Source organism: Cajanus cajan, chromosome 5, assembly GCF_000230855.2.
Source record: "Cajanus cajan strain Asha chromosome 5, NIPB_CcT2T_4, whole genome shotgun sequence".
Taxonomy (NCBI): Eukaryota; Viridiplantae; Streptophyta; class Magnoliopsida; order Fabales; family Fabaceae; genus Cajanus; species Cajanus cajan.
The window spans coordinates 59,418,971-59,436,188 of NC_138521.1; the positions used below are offsets into that span (position 1 = coordinate 59,418,971).

At 33.2% G+C, this 17,218-nt stretch overlaps 2 protein-coding genes across 4 annotated transcripts; both read right to left on the reverse strand.

The window, feature by feature from the left end:
• Positions 1–1,942: 1,942 nt before the first annotated feature.
• Positions 1,943–10,179, reverse strand: LOC109806818 (P-loop containing nucleoside triphosphate hydrolases superfamily protein). 2 transcript variants are annotated; one of them, XM_083075497.1, is made up of 13 exons: positions 9,395–10,179; positions 9,170–9,329; positions 8,669–8,781; positions 8,446–8,547; positions 7,809–7,878; positions 7,236–7,291; positions 6,231–6,281; positions 5,865–5,969; positions 5,698–5,742; positions 4,248–4,347; positions 3,106–3,308; positions 2,565–2,651; positions 1,943–2,308 (listed from the first exon to the last, which is right to left on the reverse strand). In XM_083075497.1, exons 1-13 carry the CDS (start codon positions 9,962–9,964, stop codon positions 2,144–2,146), a joined length of 1,827 nt encoding a protein of 608 aa, XP_082931623.1. In that variant the 5' UTR covers positions 9,965–10,179; the 3' UTR covers positions 1,943–2,143. The 2 variants fall into 2 exon arrangements, with proteins under 2 accessions (XP_082931623.1, XP_082931624.1); XM_083075498.1 differs by having other exon boundaries at positions 9,170–9,326; positions 9,395–10,178.
• A 2,591-nt stretch (positions 10,180–12,770) lies between these two features.
• LOC109806842 (uncharacterized) lies at positions 12,771–15,261 on the reverse strand. Of its 2 annotated transcripts, XM_020369369.2 has the most exons (3): positions 15,107–15,261; positions 14,819–14,936; positions 12,771–14,180 (listed from the first exon to the last, which is right to left on the reverse strand). In XM_020369369.2, the coding sequence occupies exon 3, from the start codon at positions 14,155–14,157 to the stop codon at positions 12,973–12,975; it is 1,185 nt and encodes a 394-aa protein (XP_020224958.1). In that variant the 5' UTR covers positions 14,158–14,180; positions 14,819–14,936; positions 15,107–15,261; the 3' UTR covers positions 12,771–12,972. The 2 variants fall into 2 exon arrangements, with proteins under 2 accessions (XP_020224958.1, XP_020224957.1); XM_020369368.2 differs by lacking the exon at positions 14,819–14,936 and having other exon boundaries at positions 15,107–15,250.
• Between the last annotated feature and the right edge of the window lie 1,957 nt (positions 15,262–17,218).

Here is a 17,218-nt window from a genome sequence, read left to right on the forward strand (position 1 = left end):
AATTATTTATTATTTTGTCTTCATGAAAAAATAATTGATTATTTCTTATCATGAACGTAATCCAAACACATTAGCAATGTTCTATGGTCTCCTTTAAAGAGGCAAAAAAAAAAAATGAAAGTCATGTTTGTATTGGTGGAAGGATTTGTGATGAAACTGAATGTGTTGGGATGCAAGCAAAGTCTCACATCGTTCAAACAAGAGAATGGACATGAGTTTATATACACACAGTTGTCTCCATTAGTAGAGAGGTCTTTTAGGTAATGTTCAAAAGCAAAACCGTGAGGACTTGGGCCCAAAGCGAACAATATCTTACCAATGTGAAGACATGTGTATGTGTGTGGTAACCCCCGGTACACAACAAGTGGTATCAGAGCCGATGGTATGATCCGGTGTTCAAAAAGAGACATGTGTATGTGGTACACAACAAGTGGTATCAGAGCCGATGGTATGATCTGGTGACTAGCAGGTGGATCCAAGTTTGAGATTCCTTTTGTCAAAAGTCCTTTGTTTGAGGGGCATCGTTCAAAAAGAGGATGGACATGGATTTATATACACACAGTTGTCTCCATTGATAGAGAGGTCTTTTAGGTAATGTTCAAAAGCAAAACCGTGAGGACTTGGGCCCAAAGCGAACAATATCTTACCAATGTGAAGACATGTGTATGTGTGTGGTAACGGTAACCCCCGGTACACAACAAGTGGTATCAGAGCCGATGGTATGATCCGGTGTTCAAAAAGAGGATGGACATGGATTTATATACACACAGTTGTCTCCATTGATAGAGAGGCCTTTTGAATGATGTCCAAAAGTAAAATCGTGAGGACTTGGACCCAAAGCGAATAATATCTTACCAATGTGAAGACATGTGTATGTGTGTGGTAACCCCCGGTACACAACAAGTGGTATCAGAGCCGATGGTATGATCCGGTGACTGGTAGGTGGATCCAAGTTTGGGATCCCTTTTGTCGAAAGTCCTTTGTTTGATGGGCATCGTTCAAAAAAGAGGATGAACATAGGTTTATATACACACAGTTGTCTCCATTGATAGAGAGACTTTTTGAATGATGTCCAAAAGCAAAATCGTGAGGGCTTGGACCTAAAGCGGGCAATATCTTAGCAATGTGGAGACATGTGTATGTGTGTGGTAACCCCCGGTGGCACAATAAAATGGAATAAAGTTGAATGAAAAATAATAGATCAAAACATTAATTCCATTGTTCAAATATGTTGTTATGATAAAATGGAGCAAAATTATCATTCCATCTCATGCTTTTCAATTTAGGAGGAAAAAAAAATAAAGGTAATTTTGTTTTTGCTGCCGTATGCAATGATTGTTATACACATATCCTCCTATATTTGGTGGTGTTGATATTTTTTATGGGAGACCCAGTCACCTCGCCATAGTGAAGATGTATTTGCCACTAAAACTGATAAGCAGTCTAGAACGAAACTTCGCTGCTGCTTCTCAGTTCTCACAAGGGGCGTTCCTCCACGAATATCAAGGGTGGCGCCAAATAACAAAATACTTTCATATATTCAAAAATGTTAACAATGACTTGTGTATGATAGGTTGCCGAAATTGTCTGTGACACTCTTGTGCTTCATAATGATTGCGTCTTTTGGAAAAGATGTCTTAAATTTTCACCAAATGCAGCGATCCAGGTCGTAGCAGAAGCTAAGTATAACCCAAGCCTTGCTTCTCCACTTCACTGTTTTCCTTTTATTTTCCTTTTGATCATAATTTAAAATAGAGGTTGGTGTCAAAAAAATTTAAAATATAATTACCGAGTCAAAACAAGCAAATTTTCTCGGCGCATTGGGTTATGTCAAACGCATTTCATATTTGTACCTATGAAATTAACATCACCCAGTTGTGTACGTATTTCCTTTTTAAACCGAAAATATTTTCTTTTTTCAGAGTAATTGTAATTTATGTCATAAATGTCAAATAAGGTGTTGAATAGTATAAGGAAAGAAAAACCTACATCGTATATACAAATTTCATATTAATCCTTGAATGGGGGCATGACGTTCTTTTTCCAGCCAACCAAACTAGTCTAATACATGAGCTCATTGCAATGGGGGGAGGGATTAAGTTTGCACACATCAAGTCCTCCTCCCCACACCCTAAATTGTATTTTAGTCCTCCTCCACATCAAGTCCACCAATCCTTTGCCGTCTCCTATCAAAAACAGCTTTGAAAGATTCACGTTCAGCCCGGATCCGCTCTTGAAATATGTTATGCTTCTTTGACTCAAAACTATTACGGGTTGGACTATCCTCTTCAGGTAATGGATTAGACTTCTGTACATAAATATAAAATGCACGTGTTTATTATATACAGGTGGTATCTTCACCATGAAAAAGCAAAATAAAATCCTTGGTGAAAAATATCTTCAACTTGGGTCAAATTAGAAAATAGAGTTCTTAAACATACAACAGATTAACTTCGGAAAAAAGATGGATTATTATCAGAATTAACAGCATAAAGGAAAAGGACAACTAAATAATAGCAAATGCTGTTCCGGAAATTTAAGAAGCATCAAGACAAACAACTAACCAGGTTGTATCCAGCACCAGGTCCGATTACTAAAGACAAAGCATTTACCTTCCTTGCAGCCCCTATTGAAAACCCTGTCTTGCCACCCTGAAAAGATGATTGCAAAGCAAGGGGAGCGGGGGGGCGGAAATTAAGGAAATGGCTATGTAATGAAAGCCACAAAAGCAGGTTTTACCACTGTTTGTTGTAGCCGTGTTTCAACACACATCAAAACCTAATAATTGAAATTATCTCTTAAATATAACGGTTTTAACTCATTTCCCTTTTTTCTATATTTCAGTAGCCTCAAACTCAATGCCTCAAGCAAGCAAGAGAAGAAATTAAGAAAAGAAAAAAAGATGCCACTGAGCTGATAGCTCACACGGTCTTTACCATAGAGCACTTGATGTGGGTTCAATCCCTGCACCATCCCCAACCCCTTCCTCCTTTCCAGAGGAACTTAAACAATAAAGAAACTTTTGGTACCAAAATTAAGATCGAAAGAGACTTCAAAATAGTACTTTCACAGCTTTCAGATAAGGGCATCAAATACATATCATACCTGATCACCCCAATGTACAGATTTTCGTTGCTTGCCATATTGATGAATTAACCCAGACAGAGCATTAATATTGCCCTTCATACCTTCAGTTTGATCATTGTCATCTTCACCGAAATCTTCTGACCATTTGCTTTTACCCAATTCCCTGACTTCTGTCGGATGTTCCCTTTCAGCATCCCAACTCTTCCCAGCCTTTAGCACACCTAAATTTTGAAGGGTTGATCAAACGGAAAGCACATGACAAAGATGGAAGTGAAACCGACCCAGATAATGTTAATCAAATTATAATCCAGGGATGGTATTACATAGCATAAAATGTTTAATTTCGATAAACAGTTGAAAATAAATGCATTTTCATTTAAAGGGTGGGAAGGATTGATATCATAATTTTACACATTACTAAGAAAGGGCATAACCTAAAACTTCGCTAACCCACAAGTTTATGTTTAAAATATAATGAAAATTGAAAACAATATGCATGAAACTACGGATATGGTGAACATGCACTGGAAGAGTGAAATACTCCAGAAACCCCATATAAAAATGCAGTAAACCTCCACTATATAATCATACATACATAAAATACAGAATATTCCATTGAAGAGAGGTTAGTATTTCTCATGCTAACGAAGTTCATGGACAAGTGACAGCAACACAGTATTGAAAACAAATTGTTTACATTGTGTACAAAATACATCAAATAAAATAGGTCTAAATTTCCTTGGTTTCCTTCTAACCATGTCCTCCCTAAATGGATTTTTATATCAAGCCAATTGTCAATACTAGAAGACATTGTACGTTATCCCCCAAGTATAAATGACTTTGTCAAGCTGTTCTTTTGAAACATGGATAAAGGGGTGAAAAGGGATTAACATGAAAGGAGGGGAAAAAAAAAATCAGGATAGACACCAGTGTTAACTTAAATACTTAAGGTCTTATTTTTAGCCAGGTTAGGCATATCAAAATAGCAACTCTATCTCAGCCAATCTCATCCAATATATATTAAAAAAATAAAATAAAAATAAGATACACAACAAAATTAGAGTTGGGTATCAGTGATGATATTCACCACAAAAAAGTCACGTTAACAGTATAGCTAAAACAAAGCCACAAACAAATAGTAATGGGTTAAAGCACCATACTTGCATCTTCCCCAACAGGAGGGTCAACAACTTTCTCAGCTTCTCTTCCTTGAACAAGAGGAAATGCATCACCCATATCATCTTCCATATCCATGTCAACCTGAAATATATGCAATATGAAACCAGTCAGTCCAGGCAGACAGCTTGAAAATTTTTAATATTAAACAAACTGAATTTCTCATTTAAAATATGAAAGCATCTGCAGCAATAAAATCAAATAAACAGCTTTTAGGTATTTGGCCAGCACATGTCCCACATATAACATTTAGGAAGTCAAAACCATAAGGTATACTACAAATTAAAACAGACATAGTTATTATTATAACCATATGACTAAGCAAATAATTACATAGTGAAACCCAGATATTTTTCCAATTTTTTTTTATAGAACAATTTACTATTAAAGATAATCTACCTGCGTCAATCACACTCTTATAAACACAACATACAGGTGAAGACCCTAACACTTAGATGAACCAATAATTAGTGCTCAGAAAACCACACAGATTATTGAACCTAAATAACAGCAGCATTAAAATAACTAATTTATGGTTTTATTATTCATCCATCAACCACACATATCAGTCAATTAGAAACTACTCCATTGATGATGTTTCAAACACATGACAATGACAGATCACCAAAAAACCTGTAAGATATTAACTTACAGATATTTATGGATGATAACTGGTAATAATATAAAATTTTTGAACACTTATATTTTAACAGATTTCAATTAATTGTGAATATACATGAGATTTGTTTTAAACATTTTATTTGTTATATAATAATTTAATACAAGTAATAAAAAAAAGTATAATTGGTTACTGGATTAAATATGTTCTCTAGATGTAACCAAAAAATAAAGCATGGTAACAACTACACAGATGTATGCTTGCTAAATCCCAGCATGTCTTTTCCACATCTAGACTGAGTTCATTTGCTGCACACAGCTCTTTACCATTGCATGTATCAAGTATGTCATGTAGAGCTAGACCTAGATGAGAAGCCAAAGCTTATATACTTTTACAACAGTTATTTTGTTCTGCTATAGAATAATTTTTTCTGGAAATATTTGTAACATTGAGTGTCCTTAAATTTTGAAGCAGTTTCTCTTGAAACAATTTAAAAGCTTTGACAAAGAGTAAGCCCACATTCTCTTGAAACAATTTGTTGTGTTCTGATCAAGGCAGTTTCAAGGGGGTTGCTATTTCTGATTCACGGGGAGGTTGCACAAGTTTCTTGCATTTTGTGGCATCTGTGACTCTACTTTCTCTGTATCTTTTTCCAGGAGATATTATCTTCCCTTTGTCATGCCTCTCCTATCGTCTCTCCCATAAAATTTCATCTTTAACCCACACTCCAAAAATTTGAAGAACACTTGAAACTTGGCCTCTTAACACTCAAATTACAGAGACTAGAGATAAATGTGTGCAAATGTTACAATTACCTCCTTTATTCTGCTTTCCTTTAGATCATCTCCATGAAATAATGACTGTCAAGTCGGTAAGAGAGAAACAATGAAGACACTAGTTAGAATACAGGTTAAACTAATGTTAAATTATAGCTCAATAATGACATCACTTTAGACCAAATAACACCAAAATTACAGAAAACCTTCACATCAAGCTGCAGATACATGGATGGAGCTTCTTCCCATTGCTTAGACATCTTTTCTATGTCTTCCTGTGTAAATCCATGGACATTCCTCGCTGCACAACCCTGAATAAAGAAAAATATCAAACCCACGTAACTGTAGAATACACTTTGCTTAGATAAGAGGACTCGTCATCAATCACCACAAAAACAACAAAAAATGAAAAATGCAATATACAAAAAACTAATCACATGTTTTGAAAGGGCAACAGGAAAGAAAGATGGAAAAGCACTTTGTTATAGTACAAAATTGTCAGCTGGTTTTAAGGTAAAAGAAAAATAAAAAGATACTCGAAGTTGCTCAGGGGAAAGAACAAATAGACGCACCGCAGGGTCCTTGTATGTAGCTTCCAAAATATAAACTTCATACCCCGATCTCTGAAAGAAAGAGGAATATCCATCAGCAAAGGAAACATATTGAGCAGACAGATCTCATGTTCCTTCACTTTAATTCAAGTCTTTTTAGGCATAAACAAAGTATTAGTCACTAGAACTTTACAGAGGCTACTAGCATTCATGCATGCACTTCAACTGAAATCAGCTTTTACGTCAAATACATGTAGGCAGGAACTTCAGTAGGAGGCAGCACATGGTACAGGAAGTAGCATCAACCTCCACATTTAAGGTAAGTAGGTAACAGTTTGATATCTATTGTGTTTAACAGCCTTGTGCATAACATGGGTAATACAGAGTCTCATGATGGGAGCCAAATGTATGAACAGTCCTATTGAACTAGGAAAAAGATAGGAATGTAGGGGAATTACACCAAAAAATGGTAAACTCCCTACCCCAACCCCAAGAGCTATGCTCCACAGAAAAAACTATACCTGCCCAGGCTAGAAGTAAAAGCAATAACAGAAAGGAAAATCATGATCCCACATACAAAATAGAAAATAACAGAATAGCCTACATGTCCTGGCCTAGTTACTCTTTTGTTTCTTCTACTGTAAACCAAGTAAACCCTACACTCCACATCTTAGCCCCATCTCCTTGGTCAGCTACTAATTGGCCTCTGCCATTAAACAAGACAAACAGCTAGGGAGCATAATATATAGAGCACTTTCGTGGTTCAGTCTAGTTATTTGCAATTACTATTAATACTAAATGTTACATTACTTCTTATCCTATACCCTTTTGTTTGCTAGTTTTCCATACAAAATCATAATAAGAAACTGTGCAATGTATATGCTTTACAAAACAAGGTAAACACAAGGCACATAAAACATATCTCTGCACCTATTTCTGAGAGCATACGGAGAGAGTATTACAAAGATATTGTGAGTCGTCTTGAGCACACATGGCAGAGGTTGCGAGAAAGAAAAAAGGGTATACCTTTGCAGTTGCCCAAAATTGAGCAAAATCAGCTACCCGCAGATTGCGGTCATCCACTAAGATGAGGAACAAATACCACCAAGAAAAGGGTCACATTGCCGAACAAAAAACTGCATCTGTAGTTAGTGAATAAAAAGGCAGTGGATGGGCACTGCATCACCACTTAATCTAAAACGAAACTACATCATTTAACTTATTAAATTCTTTAACAAGCCACCATAGATCCCTCAACCATTTTCTCTGACTCTATGTTTAAGACAAGTTATTATAATTCACCTAAGAAAGAAGTTTTTTTTTTTTTTTTTTCTGTTTCCTTAATAAAAGATGCTTTAGGTAATTTCACATGAACACATCTACCAAAGCAGATCAAGTCACTGAATCAGTACTTGTTGCAATTCTATTAAGGAGAAATCAACAAATAATGTCACAATAAATGAGTATGCAACTCAGGACAAAATGCAGAATTTTCCATTCAGAGCAAAACAATGACCTCAATAAAGTTCATATCCTCGAAAGTGGAATTCATCTGTTTCAAGAATAATCTATCTCCTGTATTTTTTATGTGATGCATACCAATAATAAAGGTGAAAACTCCTTCCTCAACAGTTTTCTTGAAAGATTTCAACATGCTTGACCGATAAGCCTGCCATGGTAGGGGTGTAAATCAAAAAGCATAAGCAGGGATGATAATTAAGTGACTATCAAGGTATTTGCAGAGAAATTGAAGCAAATGTGTGCAACAAACAGGAGTTAAACATAATAGAGCATAAAACATTGACTTTTACATTGCAACAACAAATCTATAGCAGACAGCCAAAATAAATAAAGGAAAGAATGAAATTCCTAGTTTTCCATGGCCTAATTCCCAGTTTGCTACCACATAACATGCAAGCCAGCTTCCAAACACTCAGCATTGCAAAATCTAGATTCCACTGTCCCCTATGTACTAGTCCTTACAGTTTCTGATATTTCAATTTGAAATCCATTCCAGGAAAATCAGTGAACATCAAAAAGCCTCAAGGCTCAAATGCCCTAAGATAAACAATAAACTAGGCACGGTCACTCGCGTAATGCCCTCTCCCTCTACAGCCCTTTCCAAAACTCATTTCCAACCAGAATACTTGCATGGACAATACAAAGCTAGTACTATAGTTCTAAACAAATGACCACAAACATTTGAAATCCTGATGCCAATACATGCAAAAGCTACCTCCTCCATTTCAGGTTCATAACAATACTCCATGACCTTCTTCATTACGGGCTTCTTGTTTCTGCCTGAACTTGAAGATTTTGATGTCTCACTATCCTCAACCTTTTAAACAGAAAATATAACCATCAATCCATCACAACTTACAGTACTCGTCAAAAACCACAAATAGGACACAGTAAGAATGCTTATTCAATATAAAAAGCAAGAATGCATACTCATTAACCTTTTCAACCTCAGTCATAAAATAATCATCCATAGAATGAATTCGTGGAGCATCACCGCCATTTTCAACCTCAAGATCACGCAACATCTTTGCCAAGTAACTCTTACCACTACCTGTAACAGACTCAAACATGCAACAAAGATCTCAACAGAAGGAAAAAAATCAAACCTCACGCAAAATGTTCAACAAATTACTACCATTGCAGCAAACAAAAGTCTTCTCATAGTCCAAGACCCAAAAAATCACAAAAGCAGGCACTTCTTCAAGATGAGCAGCACAAATTACTTGGATAATTACCAACACTTTTAACCTTCCACAAAAATGAAAACTTGTAACCTCCATCATCACATGTATGCTAGAAACGAATTTGCATCATCCACATTCCACACTATTCCCATTCCTTATACATAAACAAACAAATAGCCTAGGTCCTAGCAAACAAACACAATAAACTTGCACCAAAATAACACTTGATGAATACAACAGAGACATATAGCAGACCTGGAAGGCCGCGAAAGATGATGACAAAATGATCAGGGCGCGAAGCTCGATGCGGATGCCGGAACAAATGTGAAGCATCGATGAACTTAGGCCTGTGAGCAGCAAACTTGTTTAACGAATAAGGTTGGGAATCCCCCAAGTACTGCTTCGAGGGTTCCTGCTGAAAAGAAGAAACACTCAGCGCAAGAAGTGAAAGCTAGAGATGAAGAGAAATGAGAAGCGTACCTCGGAAGGAAAAACGGTGGGAATGGGATACTCCGGAAGGGGTGGTTTAGCGTGATAATAGGGCTCGGGAGGCTGCGAAAAGGACGAAGGAGAGGAACTAACGGGAACGGGGAAAAGAGAGGGTGGGGAAAAGTAGGTTTTGAACTGGTTGATGGGTGGTTCCATGGGAAGAGGTGGCGGCGGAGAAGAAGGGAGAGGGGGTGGAGGTGGAGGCGGAGGCGGAGGCGGAGGCGGAGGTGGAGGCCTGAAGAATCTGGAAGCGTCGATGTTATCGGAAAAGGGGTAGGGGTAGGGATGGGGATAGTGGTGCGATGGATGGGGGGAAGATCTGAAATGAGCATTGTGGGGAGGGAAGGCGGTGTGGGTGTGGTGGGGTTGAGGGGGGTTGGTGCCGTGATCGCGAATCAGCTTCAATCGGCGTTGGTCGTCGGAGAAATTGTCGTCGATTCGGGGTCTCTTGTAAGGGAAAGGGTGGGGTGGTGGAGGGCAAAATGGGAAGTGTGAGAGGAAGCAGGTAGGGCAGAGATTGGGTTGGATTGGCGGAGGGGAAGGACGCCATTGGCGATCCATTCTTGGAAGCTGGAACCCTACTGCTGCTGCTACTACTACACCAGACGGAGATGGAGATGGAGATGGAGATGGAGACACCTCTTCCAATTGCCACCGCCTTAACCGCTAATTCTCGGTTAAACCCTCAATTCACACTCTGCATTTTGGATCAGGTAAGGTAATAATCTCATTCACCCTAAAATCTTATGCATTCCATTCCACTTTTATCTCAATCCTTTCCTTTTCAACCATTAGGTTATAAACTAACAATTTTATGATTAAATATATTTTTTTTAATTTTTATGTGTGTCGTGATGCTCAATACACAAAAGTTTATTAATCTGGTCCATATATACTTGCAAACACTATTGGATTGCCCTCATGCATGAATTCTTAACTCATTCACACGTATTCTTAATTTAATACACCTACACATATCATGTCCTTAATTTGGTTTCTATCTATGTGACGAATTCTTAATTGATTCTTTATATATAAGAATCCTTAATTTAAGTCTTTATTAAGTTAAGAATGTACTATATATATTATATATATTGATATCGACATAAAAGTTTAAATTCAAAAGATCCATGATCAAAAGGTCCAAGTCTACGATAAAGATCAAGATCCAATTTAAATTTTAGGTGGACCTATGACTAGAGAGATGCTTAAAAAAATTCAAGAGGAGACTAAACTTATTACATGCATAGCTTGCTTGGAGAGTTAGGAGGCCAACCGGAAGATTTAGTTTTTATTTTATTATTATTATCTTTTTATGTCTTAAGTTTTAAAGTTGTGTTAGTTTTGTTTTGTAAAATGCTACATTTCAAGATTTGATCCCAAAACCTTAAGCTTATAATGCCTTCATCAAATTGGGATACTAGTATTTTAATTTTTCTTTATTTAATTCCAAATGAAACAAACTCAAAGTAAAGTTGTATTAAACATTTTGGAAATTGAGAAAAGGGATAGATTATTCAGATTACATTTTTTTTGTGAGTTATAGCTTTGCTAGAGTTCTTCCTTGCATCAACTAATCTTATCAAGAATCCTCCAATTCTTGTGGCGATCTTTCTTGACTTATCAAATAATCGTATTTGTGACGTCTTACTTATAACCGATTGATTCACATCATATATAAACATCAAATTAAAAATACACAAAAAAATTTAATAGAGATAAGAATTAAATTAGTAATATTTATACATATAAAGACATTTAATAATTTTTTATGTATAAGAACTAAATTGAGAATATGTAATATATATAGAAACTAAATTATATCTTTAACCTAATTTTATTACTTATTTCATATGTTTGGTTCCATAATTGTTCAAATTCTATCTTTTAGTCTATGTGCTTGATAAGTACTTTTAAGTTTTGTTTAGTTGCTACCGAGAAAAAAGTCAAGTTCCGTTAATAATAAATAGTGCAATGAGGAGATACATTGTATTTAACATTAATTTATATATTTTGGTTTTTTCTTTTAACAATTTTCACCCACTTAAAAATTATTTATTTTAGTTTAGTATTTAAGATAATGACTAAACCTTTTACTCATTAGCAACACCTTTTTCTTCTTTCTCCTTTTCATTCCTTTTTTTTTTCCCTTATTTTATCTCGACACTCTACCATTTAAGATTAATAAAAATTAGTCAATAATTTTCAAAAAAAAAATTATAAGGTAAAAGGAAGAAGAAAAAGGTGTTAATAAAAACTAAAAAAATAGCTATTCTTATAACACAAAATAAGTAGTTTCTGAATAATTAACTAAAAAATAAAGGTTATATAAGTATATAGAACAAAATGTAAAAATATTATATTATATTTTTATTTATAAAATTTAAATTAAAATAATTATTTGTTCTTTTATATAAAACCGAGTTCATATTATCTCATATATTAATTATTTTTAGACTAAAATACTCTCATTAAAGTGTGTTCTCGTCATTAATTATAAATTCTTTAAAGAATATAAATATTAATTATAAAAGAGAAGTTATATAAAAGTAATTATTATAAACAAAATTAACTAATTTTTTTAATTATATTAAGTAATTGAGTCTTTTATTTCTGTATAAGTGTAAGGACTAAAATGTAAAATCTAACAAATGTTAACATCACATTTGTGTCACATCATCATACATTAATGATATTAATTTTTTAAAACGGTAGAAATTAAAAAAGGTACTGAAAATGCTTGCATAAAAATTAAAAATAATATTTTTTAAAATATAAGAACTCACTAGTAAAATTTGCACTACTATAAAGATCAATTCAATATTTATAACTGAGATTTTTTCCATTTTTTTATAATATACACTTCATAACCATTTATGTTTTCAATTAGTCACTTACTATTATATTTTCTTATTATTTTTACTTTTTAAAAAATTCACATTAGCTTCATGTCTTTTTTCCACTTATTATTATCTATGCGAATTCAACCCTGACTGGACTTTACAACTCATGACTCGATTCACTAAACCCATTTATGCTCCCAAGTGACACAACAGACCAGACCCATTTGATAATATAAGTCATTCTAGTTTTCTTTACTTTATTATCTTAAATTTGAACTAATTTAATTAATATGTATTATCGCTTACCACTCTAAATTGAATTGATTTTTTATAGAAAACAGTAGCCAATGTCTTTAAAAAAAAAAATCCAATTCAATTTAGAATTTTAATTTCATATTTGTTCGAAATGTAAATGTAATCTCCCTGCCTTGCCTCGCCGTGCCGAGGCAACAACACTCAAACTCCTCTCGGGAGTCATAAAGGCAACTTAATTGACCGTACAAATTTAACATGGGACTATAATGTGTAAAATGGCATAAAAAATATTATGGATCACAAGAAAACTGTTCTGATGCAACACATAAAGCAATGCATACAATGACCAACATTGTGTCTCAAAAATAGGTTATATAATGATATTAAAATTACAAAGGTACTTCAGAAGGGTGGGTGAGTACATCATTAGCTAAAATGCAAATCACATCAAAATGAATCTGCAGAATGGACTTAATTATTTCCACCCTTTACTTCGATCTTTAGTTTGACCACCACGTCAGCCATCAAGTGACAAAATTTGGCTTCAGCAGTTAAGCTACTAACCACTACTTCAATCGATCTCAGCTCCTCATGAAACTGTGGAAGTAACACCAATGAAGAAAAATTCTCATCAAGCACTAAGCCGAGACATTTTATAACATCCTCAAGTTTAGGAACCCAATCGCAAGCCTCCAAATGCAAAACTGATGAAGCTTCTGGACATGGTCTTGCTTGAGGAAACCTCTGATATTTCTTCAACCACTTGGTTAAATAACGAATCAAATTTATTAACTCTCTGTCATTCAACTTGCTGAATGAAGGGGATAGCATCACATCATTGATGTTGGATGATGCAATCAGATAATGCAAACAAGTCTCAGATGCAGAAAAACCATCATATGCCATCATAAGCAAAATGGAAGCCTCCTTTGCCATAAGCAAGTGCTTCCTCTTACGGCTGGTATCACTTGATTGCTCAATGGCTAACAGAGCTTGGCTCTCCCACTCCTTCTTCACAGTTACCATACTTTCACAAGCACTTTTGGATGGAGAAAGAAAATACCTCAAAATAGTGAGTATTTCTGATGAACCGAGATGAAAAGCACGCTTAATGCATAAACAGAGCAAAACAGACATATTTCTTTCCACCAACTTGTTAACCAGGTTGGAATAACAAGAATGCTCAATAATATCATTAACCACCAAAGCCTCAACCACTTCCGAAAGCCTCAAAGAAACACTCGCATCCAAAAGCAGGCCAGCAACATCTTTACCCATGAAAACTCCAAGCTTATCGATCAAAATCCTAATAAAATCACTCCTGCCTGGATCAACATCAATCAAAACCCCTACTTCACGCCTGATGCTTTCTAGATGGGAAAACAAACTACTCATAAACCTTGCCTTATCCAAATTCTTAACATGCTTGCGCCTAGTATCAAAGAATATTTTGTTAATCTTAATGAGCTTAGCATCGGCTTTCGGAATTTTCCACCTAATAAGGGGTTTTATGAGGGCTGATGAATTTATATCTTTAATTTTAGGCTTTAACTTATGTAAGATACTATCTGAGTCCAGAACAAATGGGTATTCCAATGGTAAATGACGTGATCTTGAATCGACTGACGCGTTCTTAATTACTTCCAACAAAGTCATGATTAAAATTGCAAAAAAGACTCCTGCAAAGCAAGCAGAAGAATACACCTCAGACACTCATGTAAAATAGACTATACAGGAAAAAATATTTCATTTTATTTATCAACAGAAATGAAAACAGTTACTCATGATTCTGAAAAAGAAAACATCAAAGAAGCATTTCATAATAAAACTTGTAAACAAAAAACACTTCAAGATCAAACAGGAGAAGAACATCTCACCAAGGGGTGGAAACATGTCAGAAAATTTATCAAGACTAGTTAGAAGTGAAAACATTCAAGTAATAATTTAAGCAATTTTCACAACGTCACATATCAAGACTGTTACTTGCTAATCATTCCTTGGGTTTCACTGGAGACAATTTATCAAATTTGCTACAGAAAATCATCTAAGGAGGAGAGGAAAAACAAAAGTAAATAAGATGCATATGAATATAGAAGGACTATACCCTAAACCTTCACAATCATTAAGATGTATACTCTTATTAAGGCCAGTACAATCAACCCTTATAACGACCCTCAACACATGCAAAGCAACAAATTAGATTGCCCGAGGTTGTCCATAGTTTAAAATTAGAACAATGAAACACTTTGAAATGTAGTAATGATATGTTTAACAGAAGAAACAAACTCAACCAAACAACGAAAGCCAAGCAGCCAACCTAGCAAGGATGCAACAAGACAGAAGTTGTAGCACAGCCACTATATGCAATTAAATTACTCCTTAGACACCCATGTCCTGTATCAAACGCTACTCCAATCGCTCGTATGGCAAAAAAGCTGAAAGTTCATTCAATTAAGGAGATATGACACAAATTTATATTGCTGATATGAAAGTCCAGAAACTTAAAAACACAAAGTATAAGATAGAAATCAGAAAGCTTTATTTTAAGAATCTGAGCGAAGAAAACCCTAAAGATGGGTTGAGGAGAGGGAGAATAACAAGTTACCTCTGGAACACTCAGAAGCCCAGCAATTGACGAGTATTCGAAACAACACAGAATGCTGCGACTGCGATGCGAGTTAGGGTTTAGGGTTTTTATTGAGTGCACATTTTAGTCTTTAAAATTAACTACATTTTTTTAATATTTTTTTTCAGAATAATAACTAGATTCTGTACACGCTATAATTTTTATTTTTATTTTTCATTTTTGGAATACTATTATTAATATAGTTTATATATTATAATGATATTTTTATTTTTCTTTAAATTATAGGATTACTTTATTATTACTTTTTATTTTTATATTTTATTATATTGTTTATATATAAATTTAAATATATTTTAAGTATTTTTAGTTTAGCCATTCTTTTGCATTCAGTTTTTATCCATTTTTCTAATTAATTTTCCGTTAATATAATTAGCATTTGTTGTCACACATAATTAACGTCTTGTAAACAATAACTTTTATATTAAAACATGTTCTAATTTAGACATACTTTTTAATAAGTATTTTTAAGATAATAAAATAATAAGATAAATATCATCTATTTAATGAAATCTTGGTATATAATTTTTGTGTGTGCGAAAACCTTCACACCAATAGTAATCCAATATTACCAGAAAAATTAGTTTTTATACCAATAAATACTCATAACAGGAAAAAAAAATACTTAAAACTCAATTTTTTGAAACTACTAAAGTCTTATTCAATATAGCTATTAGTTTTAATATTTAAAAATTTTAAAAATTAAAACAAGAGAGATATTTTAGTTTTAAATTTTAGGTACAATTTTACTTTTAAATTTTGGGTACAATTTTTTCAGATATAAAAAGTTATATTTTTTCTTTGAAAAGTTTTTGACCACAAGAAAATGCCCGTGAGGAGGGTCTTATTACAAAGTATGCTGTTTTGAAACTAACCCTATCATTGTAATTCTTTCACAAATTATATATTTTTAAATTCCTATTAAATAAAAATTACATAAACAATAGTGATAAAAAATAATAATTTTAAAAATAATAACAATAATAGTAATATTTATTTTCATAATAATAATATTTTTTATCATCATAATAATAATAATCTATAGTTATTGTAATGACTATATCCATTTTCACATTTTTTTAATTAATTTGTCTTTAAATTTTCTTTATAAATTGTACTACTATATGTTTTAACTACTTATACAAAACTTATCTCATTAAAATATATTTATGAATCTATTTACATTTAAAAAAAATGTATAAATACATTATAGATTTTGTTACACAGATGTGAATTAAATAATCTGTATTAATATATGATGTTTTGTAAATATTTTATTGAGTTTTATATTATAATTATTTTCTATTTAATTGTGTCATTATTAATATAACAAATGTAATAAAATTATTGTGATGCAATACATTTAATTTCACCAAGTCATCTATAATTTTAATATTTAATGGTATAAATTATCATATTTAAGCTGTAAAGATTAAGTTTTTTTATAGAATCTCAAAGCTTATGAAATATTGAGAATTTTGAAGTTGATCCACTATCATTAAAAGAAAATTTCACTATTATTCAAATTAAAGGCTATGTGTCAAGGAGTGGCCGAAGAAAAATAAAGTCATCACTTCCTTGAATTCAATACTTGTAGATCACATTTTCATTAAAAAAAAATCATGTACTTTGAAGTACCTAATAAAGTGTGGAATAAAATCTAAGATGAATTTAAGGATAATAACAAAGTGAAATCTTTTAGGCTCCTCGTAATAGAGAGAGAATTTGAGTTGATAAAAAAGAAGGATAAGGAATATGTTAAAAATTATTTTGACATGTTAATAATATTGTAAATCATATGTGCCGTCTTAATGATACAACATTTATAGATCAGAAGTTTTTAAAAAATATTATAGTTTTGATATATGAAAAGTTTGAAGTTAATATTTCTACAAAATAGTTAGCCAACAAGTTATTGAGAATATATTTAAATATCTTTAACTTAAAAATAAATAATTTAATTTTTTAAACTTATTTTTTATGTTTCAAAATCTTTAAGGTGTTATTTAGATTTAAAAATATTATCAATTTGTTTCCCTTTTTTAAGAATAGAATGCTATTACAATTTAGTTC